Source organism: Salminus brasiliensis, chromosome 8 (assembly GCF_030463535.1).
Source record: "Salminus brasiliensis chromosome 8, fSalBra1.hap2, whole genome shotgun sequence".
NCBI lineage: Eukaryota > Metazoa > Chordata > Actinopteri > Characiformes > Bryconidae > Salminus > Salminus brasiliensis.
Genome location: NC_132885.1, coordinates 2,952,097 through 2,967,633, shown reverse-complemented (window position 1 = coordinate 2,967,633; position 15,537 = coordinate 2,952,097). Strand labels below are relative to the sequence as shown.

At 43.2% G+C, this 15,537-nt stretch overlaps 2 protein-coding genes across 2 annotated transcripts in view; both read right to left on the bottom strand.

The window, feature by feature from the left end:
• Nucleotides 1-14: 14 nt before the first annotated feature.
• cxcr2 (chemokine (C-X-C motif) receptor 2) lies at nt 15-4,873 on the bottom strand. Its single transcript, XM_072685393.1, has 3 exons — nt 4,803-4,873; nt 1,409-1,900; nt 15-567 (listed from the first exon to the last, which is right to left on the bottom strand). Exons 2-3 carry the CDS (start codon nt 1,892-1,894, stop codon nt 16-18), a joined length of 1,038 nt encoding a protein of 345 aa, XP_072541494.1. The 5' UTR covers nt 1,895-1,900; nt 4,803-4,873; the 3' UTR covers nt 15.
• A 6,923-nt stretch (nt 4,874-11,796) lies between these two features.
• cxcr1 (chemokine (C-X-C motif) receptor 1) overlaps nt 11,797-15,537 on the bottom strand; it is a 4,100-nt gene continuing 359 nt past the window's right edge. Inside the window, exon 2 of the mRNA XM_072684989.1 lies at nt 11,797-13,528. Within this exon, the coding sequence (XP_072541090.1) occupies nt 12,447-13,528 (1,082 nt within the window). The 3' untranslated portion in view covers nt 11,797-12,446. The remainder of the gene's footprint in view (nt 13,529-15,537) is intronic.

The window sequence follows — 15,537 nt, the reverse complement described above, 5'->3', positions numbered from 1 at the left end:
TCCAACCCCGCCGCCCTACAGAGTGACGGATGTGTGCCTGCTGCTCCCTGAGCTATAGAGGGAGCCGATTCTGTACCGAGAGAGCATCTCTCTCCCCACCAGACCCTTCTTGAAGAAAGACATGAAGAGCTGGTTCCTGAACTTCTTGCCGATGAAGGCGTAGAGTATGGGGTTAATGGCACAGTGAATGAAGGCCAAAGCTTGGGTGACGTACATGGCTATGCCCATGTTCCTCCGCAGGTCACATGTTTCCGTAATAAGGTTTCCCTCTATCAGCGTGTTAATGAGCTCCGTGATGTTGTTGGGGAGCCAGCAGACCATGAAGGCCAGGACCACACACAGGATGACCCTCATGGCCTTGTGCTTTTGGCTGTTGCGTGAGCGGAAGAGGGTGCCCATCGTCCAGCCATAGCAGAACAGCATGATGACCAGGGGCAGGAAGAAGCCCACCGTGTGGCGGAGGATCCGCAGGGCCACGCGCCACTCGTCCATGTGTTCGGCTGTCACGTTCTCGTAACACCTCAAGCCATGGTAGCCTTCGATCTCCAGAGCCTCGTTCTGCACCACCTGTAAGAAGAGCCAGATTAGGCAGATTAGGCCACTTTAGGACATTGTGTACTGCAAGACATTATTATCATGGGTGGAACGTGGGCTAGGTGGGTTCCAGATGGGTTCCAGGTGGGTTCCAAGTGGGCAGGGGCTCTGAGTGGGTTTGTACATGTGTTAGTAATGGGAGTCATCCTTACAGTCCACCCTAATCTCACGTGGGTCCCATCTAGGCCTCATGTCCAAGCTAATGTACAACCCAGACGAGGTCCATGTTTAACCCCTCCTGATCTCACCACTGACCCTGGAGGTGGTCATCCCCAGTTGGGCTACCCATACAGGACATGTTAGCTGGGGTAATTTATTCTAAGACCTGTCCTGACTGAAAAAATCCCTTTCACTATTTTGACAAAAGTATTGGGACACCTGCTCATCCATTGTTTCTTGTGAATGCTTTCTAATAGATTCTTCAGTGACATGAGTGTTAGTGAGGTCAGGGTGTTCAGGATGATCCCCCAACTCCCAAACTCATCCCAAAACGTACTGGATGGCGCACCACCATCCATCTTTCCAGAGGACACAGCTCTTCCACTGCTCCACAGCTCAATACTGAGGGGCTTTAGACCACTCTACTAGCCAACGCCTGGCGTTAGGTATGGTGCCTAATAGGGAGAATTGGGAGTCCTATTCCCTACATATGGATGAGCTTTGGAAAACCATGACCATGTCACCAATTACATCTACTAGATGTTTGCATTTGGTTGAACCTGCAGGACAGAAGATCTTCACATGGAGCAGCCAAATAAAGTTCCTCAACAGTTTCTAAGGAACCATAAACCTGCGTTTGAGAAGTTCTACGTACCACAGGCAGGGACAGCATGATGGCCCCCAGCCACACGAGCCCGCACACAGCCCGCACCATGCAGTGCTGTTTGGAGATGAACTGTGTGGCCCTGACGATGGCCATGTAGCGGTCGATGCTGATGCAGGCCAGGAGGAAGACGCAGCTGTAGAACGTGGCCTCCTGCACCCCTGAAACCAGCTTGCAGAAGAAGGTGCCGAAGAGCCAGTCGGAGGTGTAGATGTAGACGGCCTCGAAGGGCAGCGTGAGGGAGAAGAGCAGGTCAGCCAGGGCCAGGTTCATCAGGTAAACGTCCGTAGAGGTCTTTCGGTTGTCCATCAAACACACCACATAGATGACCACACTGTTGCCCAGCAGACTGAGGAAGAACACAATCACGTAGCTGACTGTAACAGAGGTGCTGTTCACAGTCTCCAGCGAATTCGAACAGGCAGTTGCAAGGGAGTACTCGTAGTTATAGTCAGTCGTATCGTCCTGATCTGACATGCTTGACTGGAAAAGAAGAAAAGTAGTAGCGAGTTAGCGTGCATTCATACATCACCAGGCCTACGTACAAGGCCTGAGCCATAGCTTTAGCATCACCTGCCACGACAGATCTGACCATTCTGACCTCTGAAGGTGTCCTATGGACTTAAAGGGCTCTTACAAGGGCCCGCCCAGCTTGATTTAGGGCGTGTCAGTGTGTCTTTGCTATCATAACGACAGGGTTTTTGCTGCATGCGCCTGTGTTGACAATTCACTGCCAAGATAGCAACGAACGTCTGACTGTTGATGAACGTCTGTCTAGGCTGTTTTCAGTCGGTGGAGCTCCTCCTGTGTTTTCCCTTACCAAGATACACAGCAATACTCCAGAAACTGACCTGACCCCCCCTCATTTCAAGACCACCGCGCCCATCAGCGTAGATATATTCACAAGCAGCGCAGCTGATTAAACGACGGAGGCAGGAGGTGTGAAAATGGATTGTTGGTGAGGTGTGAGGATCGTGTGAGGTGAGGTGTGAGGTGTGAGGATCGTGAGGTGCCGTGCGCAGGATGTAAGATAGGGCCCAAGACCTTCAGCAGCAGATCCTTCAAATCCTGCAAGTTGTGAGGTGGGCTGGGCCTCCATTAGCATCAGTGAGCCTTAGGTGCCCAAGCCCTGTCACCGGTTTACTGGTTGTCCTCACTTGAGAACTTTTGGTAGGTACTACTGACCACTTTAACCGGGAACACCACATCCCACCAGACCTGCCTGATGTTTTGAAGATGTTCTAATGACCCAGTCATCTAGAACCTCACAGTTTGGTTCAAGGTGTCTCAGATTCTTATGCTTGTCTATTTTATCTGCTTCATTACTTTCAATAACTGACTGTTTCTTCACTCGCTGCCTAATCTGTAGATCCACCCCTCGACGGATAAAGCCACAGTAGATGAAGATAAGCAATGTTTTTCACTTTACCTGTCAGTGGTGCTAATGTATTGGCTGATTGGTGTAATAGCTCTCTCTCTCTCTCTCTCTCTCTATATATATATATATATATATATATATAAATACATTATAAGCAAAAAGTTTGTGGACACCCCTTCTAATGAATACATTTAGCTACTTTACATTGCACCCCTTGCTGAGACAGATGTGCAAATGCACACACACAGCTTGTCTAGTCCCTGTAGAGAAGAAGTACTGCCAACAGAATAGGACCCTATTGGCTCCATGCTGCCTAATGCCAGGCGTGGGCTAGTAAAGGGGTATAAAGCCCCCCAGCATTAAGCTGTGGAGCAGTGGAAGAAGGTAGTGCTCCATCCAGTATGTTTGGGTAAGTTGGGAATGACGTGGGATGGTGATCATCAGTGTTGTGAGCTCACTAATGTTCCTGTGGCTGAATGCACTCAAATCCTCACAGCAATATTTTTGCAGCTTCCATCTGTTAATTGTGTGGGCTTGGATGCAAAATGGCCCATTCTAGAAAGCCTTTTATTCCCAGAGACAGTAGAGATATAGGAATGTTACGCTTATTGTTTAGTGTTCAGACACTCACACAAATCAGCATAAAGCAAAGATTTAACTGGAAAGGAGACGTGGAGGGAACTGAAAGAGAAAATCATTTTGAAAGATTATTTTTTTTCCTCTTTCTTGAGGTTGAGAAAACACGGCGTGTGCGTCCACAGTTGCAACATTGGGCCAGAAAAGTTGAGAAGAAGTGCTCAACGTAGAATACACTGCAAATTTCATGCAGATGGAGCTGAAAGTGAGAACCCTGAATTTTATTGCAGTTCCAATAGAGACCCTTTAAAACTTCTATTGGCAGAAAGTACCCCCCCTAGTTTGTATATATATATATATATATATATATATATATATATATATACATATACTCGTCTATTTTTTCTGCTTCATCACCTTCAATAACTGACTGTTCACATGCTGCCTAATATGTAGATCCACCCCTTGAGAGATGAAGCCACAGTAGATGAAGATAAGCGATGTTTTTCACTTCACCTGTCATTGGTACTAATGTTATGGCTGATTGGTGTGATAGCTCTCTCTCTCTCTCTCTCTATATAAATATATATATATATATATATATATATATATATATATATGTATATGTGGGTGTAAGCTGTGGCACAATACCATTTGCAGGAGATTCTAGGCTACTTAAATATGTCTAAATTTAAGATGTAAATATGATCAGAATTTAGATATTTGTACAGTTGTGACCTGGTGTTGATCCTAAATTCATTTCACATCTGCAATTGAAGTTGTTGAGTGTTAAAACTGTGTTTAGTAGAGTCTAAGATTAGAGGATCTTTGAATTATTAGTCTAATTAGAAGAGCAAAGAGCGTCTGCTAAATGCCTTGAATGTAAATGTAAAAACATTAGGTTAGGTGTTATAGATATAGATAATTTTATATATATACACTATATGTCAAAATGTTTGTGGACACCCCTTCTGAAGAATACACTCCAAATTTCATGCAGATGGAGCGGAAAGTGAAAACCTCCAACTGAGACCCCATAACAAACCCTATAGAGCTGAAAGTCTTATTACAAACTTCTAATAGCAGAGAACAGCCCCGCCAGTTTGTACAGAGGCCCCTGCAGATACTGAGTAATACCCCTCAGTGTGTGATAAGGCCTGCCGTATTAAGGGGTTAAGCCTAGTCCTCCACCACATTTTACTTTCATTGGAGAATCACTGTTCAGAATGCTCTACTAGGCTCCATCCCTGTCTGGCAACCCGGCCCGTGACCATCAAACACAGAGCAATGCAACTGCATTAGGAGCAGTCTTCCTGAAGCTGGTCTGAGACTCCTGAGAAACCTGAACAGCGTTCTATCATCAGTCATTAAAGGCCAGTAGATCTACAAGACAGCACTTTCTACCCAAGTAGAGTCGCCAGGTCCTCTTACCTCTCTGCAGTTTCTTCTGTTTGGAGATCAAAGCAGGACAGCTGTCAAGTCAGCTACACTCAGAGAGCACAACCTTCGGCAGGTAACGGCGTAGATCAGCACCTCCAGCGCCACCGGTGGAATGAGCAGACACACTGCAGACAGAGCATATATGACTATTGTCATATTCTTCCTGTCTTTCTACCACAAGCTTTGTGCGCTGGTTGACATGGACACGCGCACACATACACACTCACACGTGCCCCCACATAGATAACATCGGCAAGTTTCACAACAGCAAAAAAAATGAAGACGGCTCGTGGCTCATGATGAAACTTTCAGACTTGTTTTCAGATCTTCTGTGAACTAATGCCAGACATTCTGTCTAGTATGCGATAAACTCACCCAAAGTGTGGCCTGTGGGCCAGACCTTTCCCGTGAGAACATCTGAAGTAACCCAAAGTCCACTCGTCAAAGAAGCTTCTTTATGATGGTAAAGTGATTCCACCTCTTTTCATGTAATGTAAAGAGTCTCTCAGGGGTACATTTTAGAACCAGTAGAACTTTGTGGGAGGTTCTCCCTCAACTCTTCACTCTAGACCCAAAGCAATCAGGCGGGAGCATTTCCGTCACCCTTTTACTGACCCATGGAATCCCTCAGGGGTACATTTTAGGCCCAGTGTTATTTATTAGCCCCATCGCTTATGGAGTCTCTAAGAGGTACATTTCAGAACCAGTAGAACCTTGTGGAGGTTCTCCCTCACGGCTTCACTCTAGACCCAAAGAAATTAGGCAGGGGCTTTTTACGTCACCCTTTTACTGACCCATGGAGTCCCTCAGGGGTACATTTTAGGCCCAGTGTTATTTATTAGCCCCCTCATTCCTCTTCAATCCCGTATGGAGTCCCTCAGGGGTACATTTTAGGCCCAGTGTTATTTATTAGCCCCCTCATTCCTCTTCAATCCCGTATGGAGTCCCTCAGGGGTACATTTTAGGCCCAGTGTTATTTATTAGCCCCCTCATTCCTCTTCAATCCCGTATGGAGTCCCTCAGGGGTACATTTTAGGCCCAGTGTTATTTATTAGCCCCCTCATTCCTCTTCAATCCCGTATGGAGTCCCTCAGGGGTACATTTTAGGCCCAGTGTTATTTATTAGCCCCCTCATTCCTCTTCAATCCCGTATGGAGTCCCTCAGGGGTACATTTTAGGCCCAGTATAATTTGGCGATAGATTCTTACTCACCTTTTCAATCATATATGGAGTCCCTCAGGGGTACAGTTCATGCCCAGTATAATTTGGCGATAGGTTCTTTCTCACCTCTTCACTCACTTTTGGAGTCCCTTAGAGGTACATTTTAGAACCAGTGGAACTTTGTGGGAGATTCTGCCTCACCTCTTCACTCTAGACCCAAAGCAATCATTTCTGTCACCCTTTTACTGACCAATGGAGTCCTTCAGGGGTACATTTTAGGCCCAGTGTTATTTATTAGCCTCATCGCTTATGGAGTCTCTCAGGGGTACACTTTAGAACCAGTAGAACTTTGTGGGAGGTTCTCCCACACAGCTTCACTTTAGACCCAAAGCAATCAGAAATCAATGCTTCACATTTGAAATGGCTTGTTTTGTGTGTTTTACAGAACACCCTTCACATGCCACTGCAAAGTTCAGGCAAGCACCCACAGCTTGTTTTTCTACCCTAAGGATTGGAGAAGTAGGTGTGTGTTGTGGCCATGACACATGAAAAGTGACCACAGCTGATGCAAATCTTTTATCCTTTGCTCTTCTGCTTGACACTTTAGCTTCATTTATTTATTTATTTATTTTACATTTATTTGCCTTATTTATTTTTATTTATTGAGTATTGCTAATTTTCACTGGAAGGACAGTGTTTCTACTCACTACTGTTATTTTAGTGTTTTTTTTAGAGTGTTTATTTATAGGGTTTATTTTTTAGAGTTTTTATTTCTAGTGTTATTTTATAGTGTTTATTTTATAGAGTGTTTATTTTTTAGAGTGTTTATTTTTTAGAGTGTTTATTTATAGTTTATTTTATAGAGTGTTTATTTCTAGTGTTATTTTCTAGTGTTTATTTATAGTGTTTATTTTATAGAGTTTTATTTTATAGTGTTTATTTATAGCGTGTTTTTATAGTGTTTATTTATAGGGTGTTTATTTTATAGTGTTTATTCATAGAGTGTTATTTTATAGTGTTTATATTATAGTGTTATTTTTAGAGTGTTTATTCATAGAGTGTTTATTTATAGTGTGTTTATTTATAGAGTGTTTATTTTAGTGTTATTTTTAGAGTGTTTATTTATAGTGTTTATTTTATAGTGTTTATTTTATAGTGTTTATATTATAGTGTTATTTTTAGAGTGTTTATTCATAGAGTGTTTATTTATAGTGTGTTTATTTATAGAGTGTTTATTTTAGTGTTATTTTTAGAGTGTTTATTTATAGAGTGTTTATTTATAGTGTTTATTTTATAGTGTTTATTTTATAGTGTTTATTTATAGAGTGTTATTTTATAGTGTTTATTTTATAGTGTTTATTTATAGAGTGTTATTTTATAGTGTTTATTTTATAGTGTTTATTTATAGAGTGTTATTTTATAGTGTTTATTTATATAGTGTTATTTTTAGAGTGTTTATTCTTACACGGATGGGTGCAAGTGTAACAACTGCATACCCCCCTGGGATCAATAAAGTATTTCTGTTTCTGATTCTGAAATCTGATCACTGTGTGGGACGGCATATGCAAATGCACTCTGTACACAGCAATTATTATTGGTGTTTCAGTTGTAGTGAATTTTGTCGTGTGTGTGTTTGTGTGTGTGTGTGTGTGTGTGTGTGTGTGTTTGTGTGTGTGTGTGTGTGTGTGTGTGTGTATTTGTGTGTGTGTGTGTGTGTTTGTGTGTGTGTGTGTGTGTGTGTGTGTGTATTTGTGTGTGTGTGTGTGTGTGTTGCAACAGTGATAGAGTGCTGATATTATGACAATAAAGATAAACTGAATTAAATTTTAGTTTTTTGATCTGGAACACTAGAGGGCAGTGATGAGCCGGGATGGAAAAAGTGAACTATGGGTATTTTGAAAGCATAAAAGTGGAGGTTTGGACCCATAAATATAATTAAAGCAACATTATGTAAAGGTAAAAGGTAAATGTGCACGTATTTGTCACTGTACAGCGAAATGTGTCCTCCACATTTAACCCATCTGGTAGTGAACACACACTCACATGTGTTAGGGGCAGTGAGTACAGACACACACCCAGAGCGGTGGGCAGCCAACTCCAGCGCCCGGGGAGCAGAGAGGGTAAAGTAAAAATAACACTGCCATAGACCCCAGGCCTTCACTGCCATAGACCCCAAGTCATCACTGCCATAGACCCCAGGTCTTCACTGCCATAGACCCCAAGTCATCACTGCCATATACCCCAGGTCATCACTGCCATAGACCCCAGGTTTTTTTACTGCTATGAACCCCAGGTCTTCACTACCATATACCCCAGGTCTTCACTGCCATAGACCCCAGGTCTCCACTACCTTAGACCCCAGGTCTTCACTGCCATAGACCCCAGGTCATCTCTGCCATAGACCCCAAGTCATCACTGCCTTAGACCGCAGGTTATGTAGCAATTCTACCCTAAAATCTCGCTGATGCTCCACTGACTGTAATAGAAAAAATCTCTGCCATAGACCCCAGGTCATCACTGCCTTAGACCCCAGGTCATCACTGCCATAGACCCCAGGTCATCACTGCCATAGACCCCAGGTCATCACTGCCATAGACCCCAGGTTTCTCCACTTCGGTGCAGGACAGAAAAAAGTCTGGACGCTCGTCTTTCATGGATCTTAAAGGATGGCTTTGATGGAGATTTTCTGACTCAGGTGTCTAGAACCTCACAGTTTGGTTCCTGTGTCTCAGGTTTATACACTTGCCCATGTTTACTGCTTCAACACCTTCATCACCTTCAAGAACTGACTGTTCACTCCCTGCCTAATATGTATATCCACCCCTGTAGCTGAGGCTTATCAATGTTTGTCACTTCAGCTGGCAGTGGTGGTTTTAATATTATGGCTGATTATGGATATCAGTACAGGTATTTTCACCCTGATGAAAGACCACAAACAACCCCTTTATTGAATTAATTGAACATACTTTATAACACAGGGTATAAAAGGCACATAAGGGTTTCGTAATAAACACCCCACGTTCCTGGTGCTCTATGTACGTCTTCATTTTAGGCCTCTGGGGGTCAGCAGTGTGTCACCTGTAGATCATCTCACACTTGCTTATATCCACTGAACAAACACCTTCATGCTGAGCACCTTAGAAATGCTTTTAATAGGGATGTCGTGATCCAGGTTTTTTGCCCCAGATCTGATTGGCTGATACCGATCCGATCTGATCCGATACAGTCACACAATGCAGGTAAGATGTGCTGTAAATAACCACTAGTGAAAACCAGTAAATCATTATTTAGCTTCTGTAATAAGATTTTCTAAACTGATTTATTAGATTTGAGACTTTTTAACCCCTTAACTCAGCAAGGTCGCAGATAGTCCCCTAACAACGGCCGTCCCCAGTCTCGGCCACTTATTGTGCTTTTCCGAAGCGTATGATTTTAAATATTGTGTATAGGTGGGATTTTTATTGCAAGAATAAAGTTAAAATGCCTCTCTAAGGTGGGAGCTGGCGCTTTTTGCATTTCTTCCAAGTGATTGGCAAAATGAGAGAGAGCGGGGACGTACTGGGGAGTGGCCTTACTGGGGACGTCCACGTTAGGGGACTTACTGCTAGCTTTAATACTCAGTAGCTACAGAGACTTCTGCACAAACTGGTGGGGCCATTCTTTGCTAATACCCTCGGCCATAGCCTGTTTAAAGGGTTAAGTGACTAAACCTTTTTTAAAGGTAAAGGATCTCCTCATTTGGCTCAGCAGTTAGAGCTCCGGCCTATTAATGACAGGGTTGTGGGTTCGATACCCGGGCTCAGCAAGCTGCCACTGTTGGGTCCTTGCAAGGCCCTGTAAGGCCCTTCACTCTCTCTGCTCCCCGGGCGTTAGAGTTGGCTGCCCACCACTCTGTGTGTGTGTGTGTGTGCTCACACTGCCTCTAGTTCACTAGTGTGTGTACATGTGTATCAATACCACAGATGGGTCAAATGCAGAGGACACATTTTGCTGTGCAGAGACAAATATGTGCACATTTAACATCAGAATCTTCAAAAGTCTCAAATAACACCAGAAAAAGTTGCTAGATTTGTCACTAGGGGGCTCTGGCAAAGTCGCTAAGTTGGCAACACTGTATTCACAGGGGCAAACGAGGAACACCTGGGACTAACAAGGGGGCGTGGCTAGGGAGGAGGCACAGATGGGAACACTGATGAACAGGAGGGGATAGAACTGACAAGAAACAAACAGAGACAGGCATGACAGGTGGCAGGTCATGGTCAGGTCTGGTAATGGTGATTCGAGGACGCCAGAAGTGTATTGGGCCTTAAAAGCTGATACCCAAGCTTTTTCCAAAATGTCCGGATCGGGACATCCCTCATTCCATCCCTGCCTCACTTCAGCAAATGGGAGTGTGTGTATTTCAACATCTTTATACACAACACTATCCCGATTTTCCATTTACCTAAAATAGGAATCCCAGTACCGTCCATTCTTCATATTAAACAAGACTACCATGAAAATATTCGCTACATTTACACGACTGGACATCGTCTGGACATTTTTCCATCCCTGGAAAAGTAAACAATGAGTTCTGAACCCTTAATAATAAAGCTTTCTTTAAAATAATGCCATATTTTGATTCCCTGATGATCTTTACCATACCAAACGTCTAGAGAACCTTTATAAAGCTGACAGAACAGTGTGGTCATTTGATGTGGCCCTCCAGAGGCTGCCTACAACCCCACCCTCTAACCCAGTAAACAAACATTCCCCATATAGTCATAGGTATTGGGAGACCTGGTCATTCAGATCGGACCCGTTGAGGCATGGACTCAGAAAGACCTCTGAAGGTCTCCTGAGGAATCTCAGGAGGTAAGGAGCCTCCATGAACATCAACGGTGTTCATCATGGTACCCTTAACCCTGGCACCGGTTCACCGGGTGTCCTTTCCTGGAGCACTTTTGGTAGGTTCTGACCACTGCATACCAGAAACACCCCACTGTCTCTCTCGAAATCAAGTGTTGAAGAGGTTCTGCGGTTCTCCCGCTGGTAAAACAGAGCGTTTCAGTGAGAGTCAGATATTATGGTCTGTTTTCAGGTTCCACTGTAAAATAGCTCCACACGGCAGAACCTCAACTCTATTTACCTTCTAAGAACGTCCACACCGCTGCTGCACTAATAATGTCCATTAATGGCACCCTCAGGACACCAGGTGGCGCTCTGAACACTGTGGTTAATCCCTAATTTCAATATCTCACTGCTGCCCAATGAAAAACACATATCTCCATTTTTGCCCAGTTATAGTTTCCAGCATCATTCAAACCTTGTAGCTTCTCTGTACACTGTATAAATAATTCTCGATGAACGGACCAATAGAAATGCTCAAAATGACTTGCAATAAACTCTTATTTTACATTCAGAGTTAAGAAGGTTTTCTCCTTCTCCTGTAAACTTGGTATTTTGGAGATACATGTTTTTCATTGGACAGCAGCGATATGTATAATGTATATTTCACAACATTTCACATATTATCACTGTCATTTTTGAGAAAACACAGCTAAACATGACTGAGTGAGATACAAGCCGATATACCAATAATAATACATAATACTTCAAAGCCTGCATATATGGAAATATAGAGGTAAATACTATATACATATCTACATACATATATCCTTATATATTACAGGCACTGTATATTCTCTACTATATGAAAACAATCTGTGTATTAAAAATATATTGATAGTCTTTTATTAATATATGAAACAATATATTTTGGATTTACTGTATTATAAGCAGATTTACAGTAGTTATTTACATTTTGCTGTAATAAATATGGTCAATGTGCTAACAAAAATAAAAAAATAGAAATAAATGTTCACTAAATAAAATGTAGTGACACATATATATATATATATATATATATATATATATATATATATAATTTATTATTTTTTTTATTTTTTATTTTTTTACATAAAAGAATTCCCCTATTGTTACCAATTCCAAGAACCCTATCAGTACTATAAAGAGAGTGTACCACAAGTACCAAAACCTGCTGGGGTACTATGGTAAAGCTAGTGAAACTCATGGGGCATAAGGTGGTTGGTGTTGCGCAACAGATAACACCACTAACTGCCACTAATCTACCACACCATATGGGAGACTGGGGTTCAATTCCCGGTCTGGGTGACTGCAGGTGCTGCGCTACATCAATAAGAGTCCTTGGGCGAGACTCCTAACACTACTTTGACCCACTTCTGTAATACGAGTAACCTTGTAAGTCGCTCTGGAAAAGAGCGTCAGCTAAATGCCCTAAATGTACATGTAAGGGCATAATTTAGAGACCAGTTCCTAGTACAGAACCTTTGGTTCTTGGCTCACTACAGAACCTTTGGGCCCCCTTGAACAGCACCCGTTAAAGTCCTGTATCCTAGAACTCAATGCCCAGGCCAAGAACTAAGTCTAGACGTGGCGTATCGCTCTTCCTACTCAAAGAAAGTTGGAGGTGGGCTCTGAGGACTGCGAGGTGGACCTGGTGGACCTCGAAACAGAGGTCCTCTCCCGCAGTCCGCTCTTATAGAGCATCTGAGTGAACCTCCTCCTGAACTTCTCTCCCACGAAGGCGTACAGCACTGGGTTGACGCAGCAGTGCAGCAGGCCCAGGCTCTGCGTGGCGAACATGGCCACGTCCACCACGCCCCGTTTATAGCAGTCGCTCTCCACCAGCTTGGCCCTCAGCAGAGTGTCGACTATGGTGGCCACGTGAAAGGGTGTCCAGCAGAAGAGGAAGGCCACCACCACCGCCACGATGACCCTCATGGCCTTCTGGCGCCGGAAGCCTCTGGTGCGCAGCAGCCTGGCTATGGTGACACTGTAGCAGGTTAACATGAAGGCGAGCGGCAGCAGGAAGCCTAGCAGGTGCCGCATGATGCGAGTGGCCAGCCGCCATTCGTCCGCAGTGTCCAGCTCGTAGCGCTCTGCGCACAGCTGCGGCTCAGACGCTTTACGGGTGAAGGCTTCATTGTAGAGGGCAGGTAGAGACAGCAAGAGGCCCAAAACCCAAACCACCCCGCATACAGCCCAGCTGCACAGCCTTCTCTGGGTCTTCCGGGCCTCCATCGCCCGGACAATGACCATGTAGCGGTCCATGCTAATGCAGACCAAGAAGAGTATGCTGGTGTAGAAGTTGGCTTCCTTCACCAGGCTGACCAGCTTGCAAAGTAGGTCTCCGAATAGCCATCCACGTATCAACGAAGTAGCAGAGAAGGGCAATATCAGGGCCAGCAGCGTGTCCGCCACCATCAGGTGGAAAAGGTAAACCTCAGACGGAGAGAGAGACTGCCGGTTTGAGCCGATCACAAGACCCACGATCAGGTTTCCAGGGATAGCCAGCAGGAAGACGACAATGTAGAAGACACACACCGCGATGTTAATGGCCTCTGATATGGGGATTGGCTGGCACGGGACGGTGTTCTGGTCAAGCTCGAATGTGATGTTGGGGAAGTCCGTGTAGTTGAATTCTTCTTCATAAAACTCATCAAAGTTCACCAACTGGAGGGAGGCGTTCAGATCTACAGTAGATACAAAAACAACAGTGTGAGGCTATGCTAGGAGTGTTCAGGGCTCAGTATCCCGAAAGCATCATCTTACCATAATGGAAATCACTCTGGAAATGGGCATCACTCTGAACACTCTCTCTACCAGATGCTCCTAATATTTTGGGAAATTTCCCCCAGCTCATTTAGGCCTCTGTTCTGACACTGGAACCTCTCCGTTAAAAGGGGGGGGGGGTATTTATTGGATATTTACCCAATAAAAATATTTTGTCCATTAAAATTCCCACATAATCCAGAGATTGAGGTCAGTTCAGAGTCGGGGGGTTTGGTGTGAGACTGAGCTTCACTGTAGAGAAACTGACCCACTCCTATTTCTGTACAGTGGAGGTGAATGGAAGCAGGCGTCGGTTGCCATGACAACAACACAGATACAGCCCATAATTTATCTCCTGTCCAAACCCACCAGTGCAGCAACAACACTACAATACAACACTTCTGAGTTTTATATGGAATGATGATGATGATGATGATGGTGATGATGGTAAAATAGTGGAGAGTTAGTTCTTTAGTTCTTTAGGGACTACTTTCTGTAGCCGCACTACACCCTGCAGCATGTATCCCTCCACCATTTTAATGATCTGGTTCTAAAAGCAGGTTCTAGAGCCGAACTCTTCTCAGAACTCTGGTAGAACAGTGTCTCAGGCATCAGGCAGCGTCTTCATCACCATTAGGTAAAGAACTTTCTGTGAGGAGCTTTTATTAGTAGAGCTTCAGACGTCTGCTTCCCTTCACCTCCACTGTAGAACCACAGCTCTGACTGGGGGAGGTTATCTAGAACCTCCACTGTAGAACCACAGCTCTGACTGGGGGAGGTTATCTAGAACCGAGCGTTTCACACCACCAAACCCACCAAACCCAGCAAACATCCCCCCCCCGCCTCTCAGTGATCTTCTTTACACCTGAACCATTTATTCAAGCTGATTCTCTGAGCATACAGAGCCTTTAAAACAGGTATATCCTCGAATTGTCAGACATATATTGCGATCAATTAAAAAAAACTATAATTTAATTACCAATATATTTGAATATCTGCATATTTCCACATTGGTGTATGTGTAAATGTAGATTATACAATACTCAGGTTCAGATATTGCACACATATACAGAGTGCTACTAATAAAAAAACACCTAAACATGAGTGTGGCTGAGTTACAAGCCAATATTCTACTATTTTACAAAGATTATAACACACACACACACACACACACACACACACACACATTTGAAAGCCTGCACACATAGATATGTTGCTAGCGTGGACCACGCCCTGAGGTCGACTGGGAGGTGAACTCAGCAGTGGTAGTGGCTGGGAGTCTGGGTCTGCTTTTTTTGTGGTCTGCATGTGTGTATGTTTAATAATCAAGAATTTAATAAATTTCAGAATTCTGTAGTTTTTGGGGGCGTGTTCCTAGTATGGAGTCTACAGTTCTGGGTGGAGGGCTCTGATGAGCAGATTCTGATTAAAAAAATTCAACGTTTTACTCTAACGTCATTAGTAAAAAAATATATATTATTATTAACTATATATAATATGATTTTACCTATTAATTATTACCTATTAATTTTATTATTATTAAGAAAAATGTATTATTAAAAAAAATATATATTGTTATTAAAAAATGTTATTATTATTAACTAGATTGTTCTAAGTTAAATCTAGTTAAATCTAATCTGAACACCAGCTTTGGTGAAAGAGATCTCAAAATAATAATGAGGCACCTTTACTATTTTGTTTATTAAATTTGTAAATTTACATGAATTTTACAATTTTCATTGTAAAAAAACAAAAATTACGAAATTCCAGATTTTAAAAAATGGTCACATTACTATATATAGGCGTATTGACCATTGCAGTGGAGAAAATAACACATAAAGGTGAATGTATCTTTGAAACAGCAGCTTAACAGGACAAGGTAAAACTCTTCTTAACTTTCAATGAAAGTCAATTAAAAAAAATATATATA

What these genes read in the sequence shown, in the direction of transcription:
- cxcr2 (XM_072685393.1), bottom strand. Translation starts at nt 1,894, where the DNA reads ATGTCAGATCAGGACGATACGACTGACTATAACTACGAGTACTCCCTT. An exon ending in TCATGCTGTCCCTGCCTGTG is followed by an intron (nt 568 to 1,408) that starts GTACGTAGAACT and finishes CTCTTCTTACAG; the next exon opens with GTGGTGCAGAACGAGGCTCT.